At 52.0% G+C, this 15,805-nt stretch overlaps 2 protein-coding genes and 1 long non-coding RNA gene across 8 annotated transcripts in view; 1 reads left to right on the top strand and 2 right to left on the bottom strand.

Moving 5' to 3' along the window:
* Nucleotides 1-11,944, top strand: part of ZSWIM7 (zinc finger SWIM-type containing 7) — a 21,799-nt gene extending 9,855 nt beyond the window's left edge. For 3 of the 6 annotated variants that reach the window (XM_086859660.1, XM_086859659.1, XM_023939276.2), the window contains exon 6: nt 11,674-11,944. In XM_086859660.1, coding sequence (XP_086715786.1) covers nt 11,674-11,829 — 156 coding nt within the window. In that variant the 3' untranslated portion in view covers nt 11,830-11,944. Of the gene's footprint in view, nt 1-173; nt 446-11,673 lie in introns of those variants that run through there. The other 3 variants (XM_086859662.1, XM_086859661.1, XM_023939278.2) reach the window with 1 other exon arrangement.
* On the bottom strand, nt 2,631-15,805 carry ADORA2B (adenosine A2b receptor). The gene is made up of 2 exons (XM_023939275.2): nt 15,351-15,805; nt 2,631-3,795 (listed from the first exon to the last, which is right to left on the bottom strand). Exons 1-2 carry the CDS (start codon nt 15,713-15,715, stop codon nt 3,102-3,104), a joined length of 1,059 nt encoding a protein of 352 aa, XP_023795043.1. The 5' UTR covers nt 15,716-15,805; the 3' UTR covers nt 2,631-3,101.
* On the bottom strand, nt 7,531-13,724 carry LOC147649625 (uncharacterized). The gene is made up of 4 exons (XR_015278541.1): nt 9,404-13,724; nt 8,315-9,118; nt 8,017-8,245; nt 7,531-7,933 (listed from the first exon to the last, which is right to left on the bottom strand). It is a non-coding gene; the product is annotated as an uncharacterized LOC147649625 (long non-coding RNA).

The raw sequence follows: 15,805 nt of genomic DNA, 5'->3' as shown, positions 1-15,805 counted from the left end.
TCTGTGGCAGGTCCCTGCATGGCACAACTGGGGACACTGAGCACCACCTGTGCCAGGAGGGAACCACGCTCCTGGGAGGGCTGAGCACTTCATTAAACTCATTTTGGCCAGGATGGATTCCTGGTCCAGACAGAGCTGACGTTCCAGCCTTGCTCCTGCTGTTAACTTTGCAGTGCAAACACATCCTGGCTGTCTACCTCAGCCAGGCCATGGGAGCCTGCCAGGAACTGGCTGTGTCTGAGGAGCAGCTCACAAACATCCTCCTGGCTGAGGAAGAGGATGAAGGATGAAGGATTTGGATCACTCCTGGCTGTGTAGCTGGCATTTTTAATATCTACAGGGCTGTCAAATGCTCATTGTGGTCAGTAGATTTCTTCCTGTGCTGCAGCAAAGCGTGATGTTAATTAGCAGCCTGGTACTGATAAATTAATTAGGCCTGTGTTGACTTCAGTTTCATTTATTTATGCTGGTTTTGGGATTTCTGAAGATGTTCAAACTAATCTGTAATAATTGTGATGTCAGAATGCAAATAGTTCTGTGGGTCTCTGTGATCCACAGATCAAAGAGCTGCTGTGGCTCTTTGCAGGTGGGAGCTCAGAGCAATTTCTGATTTTTCAGTGGCAAACCTGGTCCAGGGAGTAGGGCAGGGACACCTCAGCACCCTGAGACTGGTGACAGCTCTGTGCTTCCACTGGAATGGGATCTTTGGAAGCATCAACGTGGTTGCTGTGCTTGAAATGAAACATTTTCAGACACACTGACCACCTCGAGGCTGCTTCCCTGGGGCTCAGCTCCTTCCTGCTGTGATTCCCTGTCCTTGCTGTCCCCCCTGGGGGCAGTGTGGCCTTCTGTGCTTGTGTGAACGCATCAACCACGAGAAATAACGGGGCACAGGCTGAGCCAGGTGCTGGGGATGGTAAATGAAACATTTTGTATGTAAATAACAGTTACTGCAAGTACAAAACTGAGCAACATGAGGAGAACACATCCATCCATGTACATCAGAGCAGTGGCAGTGACAGCTGAATGGCCACAGCTGCACTCGCTATAGAAACTCCTCTGCTGTTTTTGCTTCACATTTTTATAGAAACATTCAGAGTTTTTTATTGAGGGGAGCAAGGGAAGTGTCCTATTTTTATTTTGCCTTGAAATATCTTTGGCTCAGATCCACAAAGGCACTTCATGTGCCCAATGACCATGACCTGGGCCAGAGTTAATGCCTGACAGCCCAAAGGCACATCTGGACTGCTCCACGTCCATATGCAGGAATTCTGGGCTGCACTGGAAGCTCTCACATGTGGACAAGGGTTCTGGGACCTTCTTTCTTGGTGTTACAGCACTGAGAGTTTCACTCTGTTGCTGCTGTGAGAGTCTGGGTCAGTTTCAGGCAGCCAAAGGGAGAGATTCCATCCTTTGTTGTGAGAATAAATGTGGCTTGCAACCACTTGGCACCACTGCCAGAGCTGCAGGTGAAACCCTGCTTGTCTCCAGCTGTGATTAACAGGAGGAACAGGGCCAAAGATAACACAGGAGGGAAGGAATGGAGGGAGGAGAGAGCCAGGCCCTGCCCAAATGGCAGGAGGTGGCCCCTGTGTCAGCTGGCCCCCGACCAAGGCAGATGCAGCAAAGATGAATGGGGCTGTTAGAGGAGAAGCACTTGGGACAGTGATTTGAACTGCTCAGACTCATGCTGGAAATACCAATCTCTGAGACACTGAGCTGTAGCTAAATTTGGACGTTGCATAAACACGTGCAAACCCATTCAGAGCTCTCTGGTGATTTCACCCAGGTTTGGGGCTGAGCTGCTCCAATGGCACTGAAATCCAGCACTCCCAGGGAACCATTCCCTGTGCATGGTGGGCCCAGAGTCATTCCTGCAGCTCTTGCCTGCTGGCAGGAACAAGATTTCTTCAGCTTTGCAATTGATTTTTACACCATATTTGTCGTTATATGTGCCAGAGTAATGAAACTCTTGAGGTGTGTACCCCCCTTTTAGTGCAACAGAATTTAAAAAAAATATAGAGTTGATTTCTGTGTGATTCAAGTACAATTTTTCAGGGGTAAAAATATAAAAATTCCTATTAGGGGGGAAAAAAAGCATTCACATCTGGAGGTTACAGGGCTGCAGAGGTGACCCAGCCAGACCAAGCTTTAGGATTCAGGTGAGCTGCAGCACCCACCTCTTACAGCTAAAACCTGCACTTGAGGAAGCTCTGCAAGGCTGGCAAATTTTGACCTGGGAGCAAAAACCTAATTGTAGAGCTCATGTCCCCAAGGCAGAGTGACACTGGCCTTGATGGCTCTGGTTCAGATGAGCCAAGATCATTGGGGCGCTTCTGCCTCCTGCTTTTTGATAGCTGGAAACAGATCTGCAAGCAAACCTGAAGCACTGGGCTGCACAGTCCTGTGGACCAAAGTGATTTAAAGGCAATAAAACCTCTGCTCTAAAACCTTGGTCAAACCTTTTCTCAAATCTTTCAGTAAATGGGGTTTCCATGCTGGGCTGACCTGGTTTTCCCCATCCACACAGTCCCTCCCCCTCAGTGCCTGGAACACAGATTCAGTTTCACATCAGCAACTGGGCTAAGGAAGACTTTTTCCCATCAGAGAATACAAGCTGCATCAAACAATTGATGGAATAATTAGGGTATTACCAAAGTGCTGTCAAGTTTGGTCTAGAACAACTCAAAAATCAGACACAAAATTATTACTCCTAAATGAAACAAAATATTAAAAAATAATAATAATAATAATAATTAAAATAAAGATCCTATGACTTGACATGAGCAGCACAATTGGGGAAACACCCCCCCAAGCAGGTGAGTCTTTCCCAGTCAGTGTTTGACCTGGAAACACCTGTAAAGGAAACACAACAGGATCACAGCTCTCACACCCCCTGGGGCTCCAGAGGAGGGTGAGCTGCACTCGGTGTCCCCGCTCAGGTCACTCCTCTGTGAGGCACGATGTTAATTACAAAAATTAAAATAAAAACACAGCTGCACAAGTGCATAGTGGTCATCTCTGAGCACTCCTGGGACTGGTGCCATGGGGCAGGGCAGTGCCAGGGATGGGCTGGACACCCAGGGGCTGCAGGGGCAGGGTCATACAGTCACCGAGGCCACGGGGGAGCTGATGTTGATGACAGTCAGGTTCTGGGTGTTGTCAGACGGGCACTTGGGGAAGTCATCGGCCTTGCAGAGGATCTTGGAGAGGATCTTGCGGAAGGTGCAGTGGAAATCCCGGATCCTGTAGGCGTAGATGATGGGGTTGATGACAGAATTGGCGTGGGAGAGGATGATGGCCACGTACATCACCCACTCGGGCTTGGATCTGGAGAAGCCCTCGTGGAAGTGCGTGATGCAGTTCAAGATGTGCAGGGGCAGCCAGCAGAAGGCAAAAAGCCCCACGATGATGGCCAGAGACTTGGCTGCGTGCACCTCCTTCTGCAGGGTGGTCCTGGAGTTGCCCATCAGCTCGATCTGGTGCAGCTGCTTGCAGGCCACCATGAATATCTTGATGTAGATCCCCAGCATGATGACGAGTGGGAGCAGCACACAGCCAAAGAAGTTGAAGTAGACCATGTAGCTCATGGTCACCACGTTCTCAAAGAGGCATGAGATGAAGCAGCCATGGGGCTCTGTCCCAGGCTCAGCCCCTGTCTCGTTGGTGGCATTGGGACAGCCACTCATGGCTTTGTTCCAGCCCATCAGTGGGGTCAGTCCAATCCCAAAGGACAGGAGCCACAGCACTGCGATGAGTCCCCTCGCCCGCTTGCCGGTCACCAGGCTGTTGTACCTGCAGCCCCGGGACAAAACCACAGTAAATGTTACATAAACGACCACTGGTGACTTCCCTGCAGTTAAAGTCATCAGTGTTCTGGTTAATGAGACAAAAGCCACACCCACGAGAGAGCCTCACCTCTCTGATCACCCGAGGGGCAAAAACTCTCACCCGTGCTTTCCACCCACAGCCCATGATTTGGGGAGGTGATTCATTTACTATTCCTGAGAGCGCCAGGCCCTGCCCCAGCCCACAAACCCCCTGCAAGGGCAGGGAAGGGACTCTTAAAAAAGGCTTTAGCATTGTGTGATCCTAAACCTCCAGGTGCCAGCAGGGCAGGGGCAGGGAGGCTCCTTGGGACTGATGCTCTCTGGCTCTGAGCAGTCACTGCTGGGCCAATTCCTGGGCTGACCCCGTTCAGCTGGGGCAATGCTGGTGCCCATTTCTGTATTGCAATCCCACATGGGTTATGGAGAAGCTCTGCTGTGGCCCAGGGACAAGTTGGTGCAGTGCTGAGCCTGGTGCTGCCCCACACTTTCCTCGTCCCACTGAGTCCCTCCATGGCACCCTCAGGTGCTCAGAGACACAGAGCTGGAATGTAAAGCAGCAAAAGTCTGGTGTGGGAGCAACCAGAAAAAAATCAAAGCATCAGTTGGACCCTTGTCTGGAGATAGGAAGAACCAGCAAGTGCCAGAAGAGAAACCCACTCCTGTCCTCTCCACAGCCACTGAGAATCTGCTGGTTGCCACATGTCCCCTCCTTCCCACACCCTTCTCTCAGTGCTTGTTTACTCTGGCTTGGCTGCCCTGCTCCTCCTTTTCTAAGAACATTTGTTCTGATTTTCTTCCGGCCCATGAAGCAGGGGAGGGTTTTATTCCCACAGAACTGCAGCTGTGCCTGTGAATCACAGCACTACCTCCGTTTGAGCTGAGCCTCCTGCTCCTCCTGCAAGGACAGGGGGGACAGTGGGGGTCTGCCAGCACCAACTGGGAGTCAAAGATGGGCTGGGGGAGCTCTCAGCTCCTTCTTCAGGCATGAGCTGGGCTGGCTGGGAGGATGCAGGAGCTGCTGAATTGTGGACACAGTCCAAGGGTTGGTGTCAGAAGCGTAGATCCAGCCACTGAGGGGCTTCTCCTGCATTTTTATCTCATTATTAATAAGTTTCAGTACTTCAGAAGATGAGAAGTTCTCAAAGAGGGCATCAGTGAGGCCAAGCCTGTTGCTTTTGAGACCCCACATTAAGTTTACAGAAGCTGGAACTGGTCTGGGCTTGTGGGACCTGAAATCATTGAGATCTGAGCAAGTTGACAGAAATCCCATCTCTTGGCAAAGTCTGAGCCTTGAGCTACAGCCCTGGCCAAGCTCAGTCAGTGCTGCAGAGGCACCAGGAGCTGCTGCTCTCTCAGCTCCACAGCAGAAAGGGAAAACTGCAGCTCTGTGGCTCGTGCCTGCCCTGCTTAGAGGATCTCTCCAAGTGCTCCATCCCAAAAACTGCCATGGTGAGACTGGAAAATGCCAAAGGGCCCATTGAATAGAAGCAGAAACTGAAGGAATGAAGGGGTTTGTGTGCTCAGGAGCAGAAGCTGCTATGGCCATGCTGAGGTCCCAGGCTGGTGACATTTGCTGCTGCCTCTTGCTGAGAATGTTTGGCCCCAAATAAAGCTTCTTCCATCTGTTCTCCTGAACTCTTCTGCTAAGATAAGGCTTGGCTTGAAGGTTTACAAGACCAGTCAAGAAGCAACTTAATGTTCCAGTGGCTGTACTGGTGGCCTGTTTATTTTAGAGCTGCTCTTCTTCCCAGCGCTCCCAGCGGAGCTGCAGCCAGGACCGCAGCACGTGCATTTTTATATCCTCTGAGAGAAGATGTAAAAACATTCTGGGCTCCCAGTCTGCAAGAGCCAGAGCTGAGCAATGGGGAGGGCTGGAGGCCCAGGGAAGAGGTGGAGATGGTTTTTTACAGGAAATAAATGCCCTGCTTGGATGAGCTCTTCATTTCCCCAGAATCTGCATTGCAAAGCCCTCCCACCATCTCAGCATCCAGCTGATGGCAGGTGCTGGTGATGGTCATTGCTGTGGCCAGCCAGAAGAGCCCACGGTGAAATTGAGAATAGCCTGATGTCCTAAAATTGTTCATTAATTACTTTGTTATTACCTTAATACACTCATTTGGTGGGACTCTGCCTGTATTGCCCTTAAGTCAACAAAAGTTAAGCACATACTCAAAAAAAGTGAATGTCACCAGATCCAGGTAAGAAAAGTCTCACAAGCTCTTCCCTAAGCTCTATAAATAAACAGTGTCATTGAAGAACCAAGAGATTTTCACAACTCAGAATTCTCCCTCCTTCATTCTCTTTTAGGTTTAATATTATTAGGCAAAAAACCCCAACCTATTAAAGTAAATTTACTCACCTAAGTCTGCTCAACTAATGTATAACAAATATTGAACCACCTCTACGCTTCCACCCAGAGGCACCAAATGTTGCTTTAATGTAAATAACAGCTGAATATTTTAAAATTATTTAGTGGAATTAAATAACCTGGCAATGCATTAGTTCCTCTTGCACCACCAGGTAAATTCTCTTTACTGGTGCAATCACCATGAAGGCTTTAATTATCCTGCCCTCCCAATGGACACATGGGAGCCCTGACGCTGTCATGGGGTGAGCCAGGCTCCTGTCCTGAGCGGTGCACGGGCCACCAGGGCCACTGCAGGAGGACAAGTGCTCTAAGGAGAGCTCAGCTGTGTCCCCATTGTCCCTGCTGTGCCCTCACCCCCACGGGCCACAAAGGCTCCAGCTGGGGCTGGACAAGGTGTCCCCTGCTCCTGGTGGCTTCCCACAGCAGGCATCCCCCCAAAACCCAGAGTTCTCCTGGGAGAGCATCACAGCAAACACCAAACGGGCGAGTTCTGTTAGGAAGTCTCACTGTGTGTTGGTAGGATGGTTTGGGTTGGGTTTTTTTTGCATTTCTGCTGCCATTTCCTGGGGCTGGGAAGCAGCCAGGTGTCCCAGGCTGGTGCTGAGCACAGCTGGCACCGAGCAGGACGCGCTGCCAGCCCGGCCTCAGCAGTTTGGCTCCCAAAGGCAGGAACTGAGTCATGTCCTGCACGTCCCTGGCATCTGCCCACCAGCCCCTGCTGGGCCCTGGGGAGCTCACCCCAGCCCTGCTGCCCCTGAGCTCTGTCAAACAGGGAAAGCACAGCAGGAGAAACTCAGCTTTTGGGGTGATGGGCTTGGGGTAGGAACAGCAGCCTGGGGGAAACACTCTGGGGTGGGACTGTTGTTGCCACATTATTTACGACAGGAGAATCCTGCCTGTCCCCAAGCAGCCCAAAAGGGTGAACACATCAAAGCCTGGTGGTGCCACAGAGCCTTTGCCCTGTCCATCGTGTCCCTGTGCCAGAGCAGAGGCTGCTCAAGCACTTTGGGTTCTCCCACTGCCTCCAGAGCAGGACCAGCCACGGATGAACAATTTCAAAGCTTAAATTCCAAACTCACACATGGAGTTTGTGCTCCCTCCTCACTGTGCCCCTGCCCGGGCTGCTGGATGCAGGCAGAGGAGCAGATGGAGTTGGCAGAACTTGGACCAGGCAGGTGCTCTGGTACAAACAACCAGTGACAATTCATGTATTTCTATTTTAAGTGTGAAGGGAAATACACAGACACCTCCATTCACAAGGGGTGAGAGCAGCTCGGCTGCCAAGCATTGTGTCCTTGTCACCTCCTCACAGCTGTACTTTGCTTCTTGCTCTTTTTTTTATATATATATATATTTAATTTTTTTTTTAGCTATAATAAAGTAAGCACCGTTGCTGCTTCTGTGCTCCATGCACAGGCACAGAATGGAGATCACACACCAGCTGAGATATCCTGGCAGGACATTTTAAATGAATCATTAATTGCACCTTAGAGAGGAGGAGGAAAGAGAAAAAGAAATAAAAAGCTGTGCTGTTTAACCAGGAAGGAGTTGGCGGCCAGAGATGTGATCAGTGGTGACACAATCAGCTGGGGAAGTGGGACATCTGTGAGTGTCCCTGTCCCAGGCAGACAAATCACTTCCTCCCACATCTGTCCCCATTGTGCACAGGGACAACAGCAGCACTGCCGGCCTTCCGCTGGGCAGGGGCTGTCACTGTCACACTGTCACTGTCACACTGACACTGTCACACCGACACTCTGTCACAGTCACTGTCACACTGTCACTGTCACACTGTCACTCTGTCACAGCCACTGTCACACTGACACTGTCACACTGACACTGTCACACTGACACTCTGTCACAGTCACTGTCACACTGTCACTGTCACACTGACACTGTCACTGTCATACTGTCACAGTCACATTGACACACTGTCACTGTCACACTGTCAGTTACATAGTCACTGTTACACAGTCACACAGTCACTGTCACTGTCACAGCCACACTGTCACTGTCACACTGTCACACTGTCACTGTCACTGTCACACTGTCACTGTCACACTGTCACTGTTACACAGTCACACAGTCACACAGTCACTGTCACTGTCACTGTCACACTGTTGCCAGCCCCGGCTCAGGTGAGCTCCCGGGGACAGCAAGACCAGAGAAAGAGGCACACCCAGACCTGGGGATGCCTCTCGGGTGGAAGGTCCTGTCCCCTGTGTCCCCGTGTCCCCAGCACCAGTCCCGCCTATCAAACAGGTTTAAATCCCTGTCCCAGCTCTCCTCCAGGCACTGAACCCTCCGGGGAGCGCTCCTTGCCCGGGCTGGGAACGAGGGAAAGGGATCGAACCTGCAAATGGCACTGGGGAACCGGGGCAGTCACAGGGGAACGCTGTGCCAGGGGCTGAGCGCTGCCAGCACCGCGTGTGGGAGGGATCTCGGCTGAGAAAAAGTGACTGAAAACTGAACTCAGACAGCGAGGCTGGGAGCGGGGCGGGCTCACACCCTGCCTGGGGCAAACTGAGGCCAACAGAGCCCCGAGCACAGGAAGGAAATGAGCCCAGCCCCCTCTCACTGCCGCTGCTTCCACGCTCCAGCATCCCCCCACATGCGAACAGCAGCAGCTGCCCCAAAACGCCCCTGTGCCTGCAGGAGAGTGTGACACTGCTGTGACACTGGTGTGACACTGGTGTGACACTGGTGTGACACTGGTGTGATACTGGTGTGACACTGGTGTGACACTGGTGTGACACTGGTGTGATATTGGTGTGACACTGGTGTGACACTGGTGTGACACTGGTGTGATACTGGTGTGACACTGGTGTGACACTGGTGTGATATTGGTGTGACACTGGTGTGACACTGGTGTGACACTGGTGTGCAATCAGAGTGACACTGGTGTGACACTGGTGTGACACTGGTGTGACACCGGTGTGATACTGCTGTGACACTGGTGTGATACTGGTGTGACACTGGTGTGACACTGCTGTGATACTGGTGTGACTGGTGTGACACTGGTGTGACACTGGTGTGACACTGCTGTGACACTGGTGTGATACTGGTGTGCAATCAGAGTGACACTGGTGTGACACTGGTGTGATACTGGTGTGCAATCAGAGTGACACTGGTGTGACACTGGTGTGATACTGGTGTGACACTGGTGTGACACTGGTGTGACACTGGTGTGATACTGGTGTGACACTGGTGTGACACTGGTGTGCAATCAGAGTGACACTGGTGTGACACTGGTGTGACACTGCTGTGACACTGGTGTGACACTGGTGTGCAATCAGAGTGACACTGGTGTGACACTGGTGTGACACTGGTGTTTTGTGTTTCTGAGTCTTGCACACCACCCCGTTCTCCCCAGTTTAAACCTCAGCCCCACCCTGCCCCGGGGCTCTGCAGCCCAGCCTCATCAACCCGCTGGGGCCCGGGGCTGGCAGTTTTTGTCCCTCCGAGCCTCACCCGGGGCCCGAGTTCCAGGTCCTGGCAGAGGTGAGGTGAGGCCTGGGATTCAGAGGCGGCTGTTTGGGTGCGATCCCGTGTCCCAAACAGCGCTGAGCGCTGCCCCTGCCCCTGCCCTGCTCACTGGGATAAGCAGGTAAGGGTGGGAGACAGCAGATCTCTGCTGGATCTCTCTTTCTGCAATGAAAGGGGCGCATCTCCCTTCCCAAAGCTTCCAAACCACTGCCTTTCCACCCGCCAGCCCCACCAAGCTGCTGCTCAGCTGCCCTCACTGCAGAGCCCTGAGCACCCTCCCCAGGGGCTGGGGGACCTGGCAGGGTCAGCACTGAGCCCATTGTGCCTCATCCCAGCCTATTCCAGCAGCTCCAGGAGCCCGTCCCATCCTCTCCTCCCTGCCTGGCCAGGTTGGACACAGCACCCAGCCCTGTTCCAGCACAAGGGGCACATCCCATGGTTTGAGCAGTTGGAAGGGGAAACATGGCCTAGAGCTGCTCCTGCAGGGATTGTGCTCCGTCCCTTGTCCCCAGATGATCCATCAGCTCTGGTCCCAGTGAGACCAGGGCCCGGATGGCACTGAAGGGTGTGAGAGCAGGGACACACACACACACACACATAGGGACATCCCCAGGATGCACTCTCAGGTTATTTGTGGCTCATGCCCAGGCCTGATGTTTTCCATTGGATTAGGAGTTAATTCTCTCCTCTGTGCATTGCACACATTCCCTAAACATTTTGGTTTTGTGTATTTTCTCCGGAAAATCAAAAGATCCTGCTTTATTTCAAAAGTTGTTTTTTTAAAAAAAGTTACAGATTGAGCTGGCCAAAACAGAATAAAAACCTTCTAAATCCAAAGATCTGGGCTCTGACTCAGCCTGGAGATCAGTGCCCTCAGCCAACAGCCTGGAAGCACCCCTGATGTTCCCTGGCATCCCTGCTGTCCCCCAGCTTCTGCAGGAGCTGTGTCAGGGCAGAGGTCCCAAAGAGGTCCAAGTTCCTTTTCCTGTCAGAACTTTTGTTTTTTGGGAGGGAAGTGGCCTCAAAGGTGCAGGAAAGATATAAAAATCTGGAACATGCATTTTAAGGAAAGCAGGCTGCTCACAGCTAAAAATAGTTGTGATTTCTCCTCTCTACTTTATTACCACAAGGGCACATGTTGATTCCTGTGTATTCCTGATTTTTGTTGTTGAGTTTTGGCTGCATCCAAAGGCTGGAGTGAGTGGCAGCCCTGTGAGATCCTCCCACATCCCCTGGGCCCAGCTTGGCTGACACAAACAATGTGACAGCTCCATTGCTCAAGAGAACACCCCAGCCCTCCTGCCCTTGCAGGAGGTCTGTGGCAGGAGGTCTTGCAGGTCTGTGGCACTTGCAGTTTATAACTCAGTGATAACCAGGGCCAGGCATAGCATCCTGTGGGATGGGGAGGCTCTGGAAGCAGGGATAAGGATGCTCAGGGAGTGGGCACAGCACAGGAGCCACACACAGAGCATTCCCAGGGGTTCAGATGAAGGGCAGTGCAAGGACCGAAGGAAATGAGGCAAGGGCACAAGGAGGAAGAGCAGCTGCAGTTTTGTGTGCTGGTGGCACTCACACAGTGGCAGCTGAACACCAAGAGGATTTTCTCTGCTCCCCAGTGGCTCCAGCCCTCCCACTTGACATCAAATCTCACCAGTTTGCTTTGCTGAGCAACAAGCTGGGAGTTGACAGGGACTGGGAACAAATCTTTGCTGGGGAAGGCAGAGGGAACCCCTCCTCTGCAGCAGAGGGGAGCAGTGAGGGCAGGCAGAGCCTCAGCATCAGCCACTCTGGAAGAGATGAGGGAAAAACAGCAACAATCCAAATTTAATCTGTCCCACGAGGATAGCAGGAAGGAGTTGCATTGTTGCCTTCCTCATGTCAAAGCCAAGGGGGGGCAGCAGCTCCTGTGGGATACTGGCAGGAGCAGAGGAAGATCAGGGTAGCACCATGAACAGATCCTGATCCCATTAACTGATTGTGAATCCATAGGAGGATCCTCTGTCTGCAGAAGGGGCAGCAAGAGCTCAAAGATGTGCAAAAGGGAGAGAATGTGGCTGGGACCCTGCTCCAATTCATAGCAAAGCTTCCCTGGAACATCAGTCCTGCACATCTGCAAGGGGTAAAGTTGAAGACGGAGAGAACTAAACCCAGGACAAGCAGCAGATCAGCTCAAATCCCAGGGAGCTGGGGGTAATTTTCCCATGCTGGGATGTTTGCCAGGCAGCAGCATCATATCCACTGTCCTGCAGGAGGTACCAGTGGACAGGGGCACACACAGCGTGGTATTACTCACTGTTTCACTCTTCTTTTGCCTTCCAAATACAGATTCTTTTCTCCCTCCCTAATTCCTGACACGTTTGTTCCAGGCATCCCTCCCTAGCTACAATTCCTCGCCACGCCAAAGGATTTGAGTTAACGCAAATAAAAGGAAACTGTTTTATTCCACCTACAAATCTTCTTTGGCTCACAGCTACGGGACAGTGGGGTGAAATCCAGCCCTGGAGGAAGCCAGAGAGCCAAAGTCTCTATGCCAAGTGCTCTCTGCAGGATGGATTTGCTGCTGCTGAGAGATGCTTGATTCCCTGGCTTGGAATTCTGCTTGGAGGAAATGCTGTGGGGGGGTCAGGCTGGCAGAGGAGAGCTGGGATGGAGCTGTGTCCCTGGGCACAGGGATGGGCACACGGGGGTGGCAGCAGCCAGGAGGGTGCAGGAAGAGGGGACACAGGACAAGGATCTGCATCCTGGTGACGGCCAAGAGAGAAGGGACCCAGGGAAGGGCTCAGAGCTGCAGCTGCACAGAGTGGGCAGCGTGGGTGGGGGCTTCTCCACAAACAGTAAATTCATCAAAAGCAGACAAATGAAATATGAGTTTCGAGGGACAAAAAGAATTCATGGCTTCGGGTCAAATTCAGCAATATTTTTAGCCAGAAGAGGGAGGGTTCTAAACCACCATTTTTAAAATAAGATTTTTTGTTCTGCATTTCTCCAGATGAGAAGTTGTCAGTTTCTTCCCCAGTGAAGAAGTCTTGACCTCAAACAGCAGCACAACCACATTGGAAGGGTTGGGCAACTCAACCCAAAATCTGCCAGGTTGGTCAGGATCACTTTGCTTCACTGAAACCTCCCAACATCACTGTTCCAGTTTCACTGAAACAATTTTCCTCTTCCCCACGGGATTTCTTGGTTCAGCCACAGAGCTGAAAAATCCATTATTAGCCTGGCTGTAATGCAAAGTTCTGCTGTACCCCAGCCCATAGGCCTACCCAACCTCTCAAACAGCTCTGAAAGGGTATTAAATAATGTGGCACAGCCAGTCCTTAATGTCCCTGCCGAGCTTTCCACAGGGAGCTGATGGAGCACTGGCTGTGACAAGGACACTCATCTGCTCTGCGACAACCACATTATTTATGGTAATTGCTGGACAGAGCAGGGCCCAAATCATTTTCGTATGAAATGAGGCCTGGTATCAGCCTCTGCACTGGCCTCCAGAATGGGTGTTTTAATGAGAAAAGCTTTTCCTACAATCTCCATTCCTAGAAATTGATGATCAGCTTCCCGTTCCCACAGCACAACGCTGATTCCAGAAATGGCATGTGCTCCTGCCCAGAGAGGGTGGTGGGAGAAGTTCCCTGCCAGCAGCACTGTGGAGCTCTGCATTATTCCCAGGAATAATGATGCTGAAGAGAAAACTCGCATCAACTTTGACTTTAACTTGCTGTTAAAACCCTGCTGCAGCAGAAAAGGGAGCCTGTGTAGATTTATAACCTCCTCTATCCCCTTTTGGTCTTTGCTGTACAACCGAAAAAAAGCCTTTTGGTATCAGTCCCTGAATCTCCTGTCAGTGGCCTGTCCACTGTCCTGCTCCTCACAGGGAGAACTCGCCTCCCTGGAACGCACTTTTTTACTTGCTGGTTTCTTCTGAGAGCACTGAATTAGGCCTCAATGCCAAGAGGGAGTTTAATCCAAATTTTGCACCTCAGCCAGCCTAGGATGGGACTCCTTGGTGTCCATTTGTGTCCAGCTCAAAAGCACTCGTAGGAGTTTGTACAATACAGTGGATGTTTGTACAAACGGAATAAAAGATTTGGTGTGAGATGGGGTAAGGAAAATGAAGCTGGGAAAGAATCCCAAAGCAAGGCAAAACTGCCCTGGAATGAACTGCTCTGATATAGAGTCGAGCAAACCTGCTCAAGACCAGGACTGGGGGAAAAAAGCGTGGAGGAAACACTGGCTGTTCTGTCAGTTGGCAAAGCCACTTCCCTTCTGTGAGCACAGGAATGAACCCTCTGAGCATTTCTGATCCTCGGCTTCCCCCCATATCTCAGCAGAGCAGAAACCCCTCAGCACAGTTTCCTCAGCTGCAGAAAGTTGAGTTGCCTGTGGTACAAAAATAGTTATTGCCTGACAGCTTGTGGCCAGGGCTGTGATGAAACTGAACAATCTGAGCTGCTGCTGCTGTGCCGCTGCCCTGCCGTCCTGAGAAAGCCCTGGACAGATGGGTGGAAAAGACTCCACAGCATTCTCCTGAGCCAGGGTGGGTCTGTGAGCCCGGCTGGGAGGGTCAGAAACAGAGTCAGGGATGCTGGAAACAACCTGTCCCTGTCCCTGTCCCTGTCCCTGCTCTGCTGCAGGTCTGCTCCCGCTTGCACGACATCCCCCGGAATTTCCACGCGCCGTGCTCTGATGATGCACAGCCACGCTTTTCCACCGCTGCCTGATGACTAATTAATGTTTGCTCAACCTATGGGAGGTCTCAGATGCAAGGTGCCAGAACAGGGTGAAAGGGTTTTCTTTTTCTGAGTCGTTTTGGGGTGACCTCACTGCTCGTGCACGAGAGATGCCGGGGACGAGCAGTACCCAGGAAAGCTGCGGCTCTCCGGAGTTCAGCTGAGGTCCCTGTGCCACACCTGCCCTGTTTCCCCACGGCCTCTGCTCTTGGCCAGTCCCCAGAGCTGTCCTGGACTGCCGGGGGTCGCTCCATCAGTGGCTCATTCCCAGGGAAGGACGACTGAGACACGGGGGAGAGTGAGATGAACAAACTCAGGTCGTTCATAATGAAAAGGCCGGGCTTTGGTGCACTTCAGCTTAAGGAAGCTGCTGCACCAGCCCACTGAGAGGTGCCTGTAGCTTCTCTTCCATACAGTTTTCCTCATTTTAGTTCAATTCCCATGAATTAGAAGGAAACCATGTCTTGGATGCTGCACTTGGATGGGACTGAAATGTAAAACTCCAAAATCAGACGTGTGAATCTTCCTGCTCCCCTCTTCTCCTTTCACAGCAGCAATTAGGAAAGAGCGGCTGCTCCTCTATTTAATTACCTGGGAGCTGCCTGGACACCACAATAAAGGGGCTGTATAAATACCTACACGGATGAGCCACAGCCATCCCAAACACGGCCTTACAGCACTGCAGGCCCCCACGAGAAGCCACTGACCCTCCCAAGGCAAACACCCTCAAGAACCGAACTTACAGGTGTATTTTGAAGCGAGAGGTGTGATACTGATCCCAATCCTGCAGCGAGTGACAAACCTCTGCTGTTCTCGTCACCTGTGAGCAGCAAAACTTTGGGGCAGGACTGGAGGTGAGAAGTTACTGCACCCTACGAGCAGGAAGGTCTGACCCAGGCTGTCAGGGAATGTGGCTGCCCTCCCACTCCAATCTCTTACCTCAGCGGGATCTTAATAGCCAGGTACCTGTCGATGGCCACCGCCAGCAGGCTGAAAATGGAGCTTTGGGTCAGCACCAGCACGAAACAGGCGAAGAAGAGGCAGCTATGAAAATCCACCTGGAAGCCAATGCTGATGGTGATGGCGAAAGGGATGGCCAACAACCCCACGGCGATGTCAGCCACGGCCAGAGACACCAGGAAATAGTTGGTGGCGTTCTTCAAGGTGCTGTTGATGGCCACAGCCCAGCAGACCAGCACGTTGCCAGCGATGGAGAGCACGGCGATGATGAGCTCCAGCACGATGTAGGTGGTTTTCAGAGTGTCCATGGCGAGAGCCCAGCACCGGGAGCAGGCGCTGCTCATAGGAAGAAGGGACTTTCCGCCGGGCTCCCTCCCGCAGGTACCGACACGCCACGGGGCAGCCGAACGCCCATGTCTGGGCTCCCCGCGGCC

Source organism: Cyanistes caeruleus, chromosome 21, assembly GCF_971803275.1.
Source record: "Cyanistes caeruleus chromosome 21, bCyaCae1.hap1.1, whole genome shotgun sequence".
NCBI lineage: Eukaryota > Metazoa > Chordata > Aves > Passeriformes > Paridae > Cyanistes > Cyanistes caeruleus.
The sequence above is the reverse complement of the archived record's forward strand: the minus strand, read 5'-3'. Positions and strand labels throughout refer to the sequence as shown.

What these genes read in the sequence shown, in the direction of transcription:
- ADORA2B (XM_023939275.2), bottom strand. Translation starts at nt 15,715, where the DNA reads ATGAGCAGCGCCTGCTCCCGGTGCTGGGCTCTCGCCATGGACACTCTG. An exon ending in GCTATTAAGATCCCGCTGAG is followed by an intron (nt 3,796 to 15,350) that starts GTAAGAGATTGG and finishes CCGGGGCTGCAG; the next exon opens with GTACAACAGCCTGGTGACCG.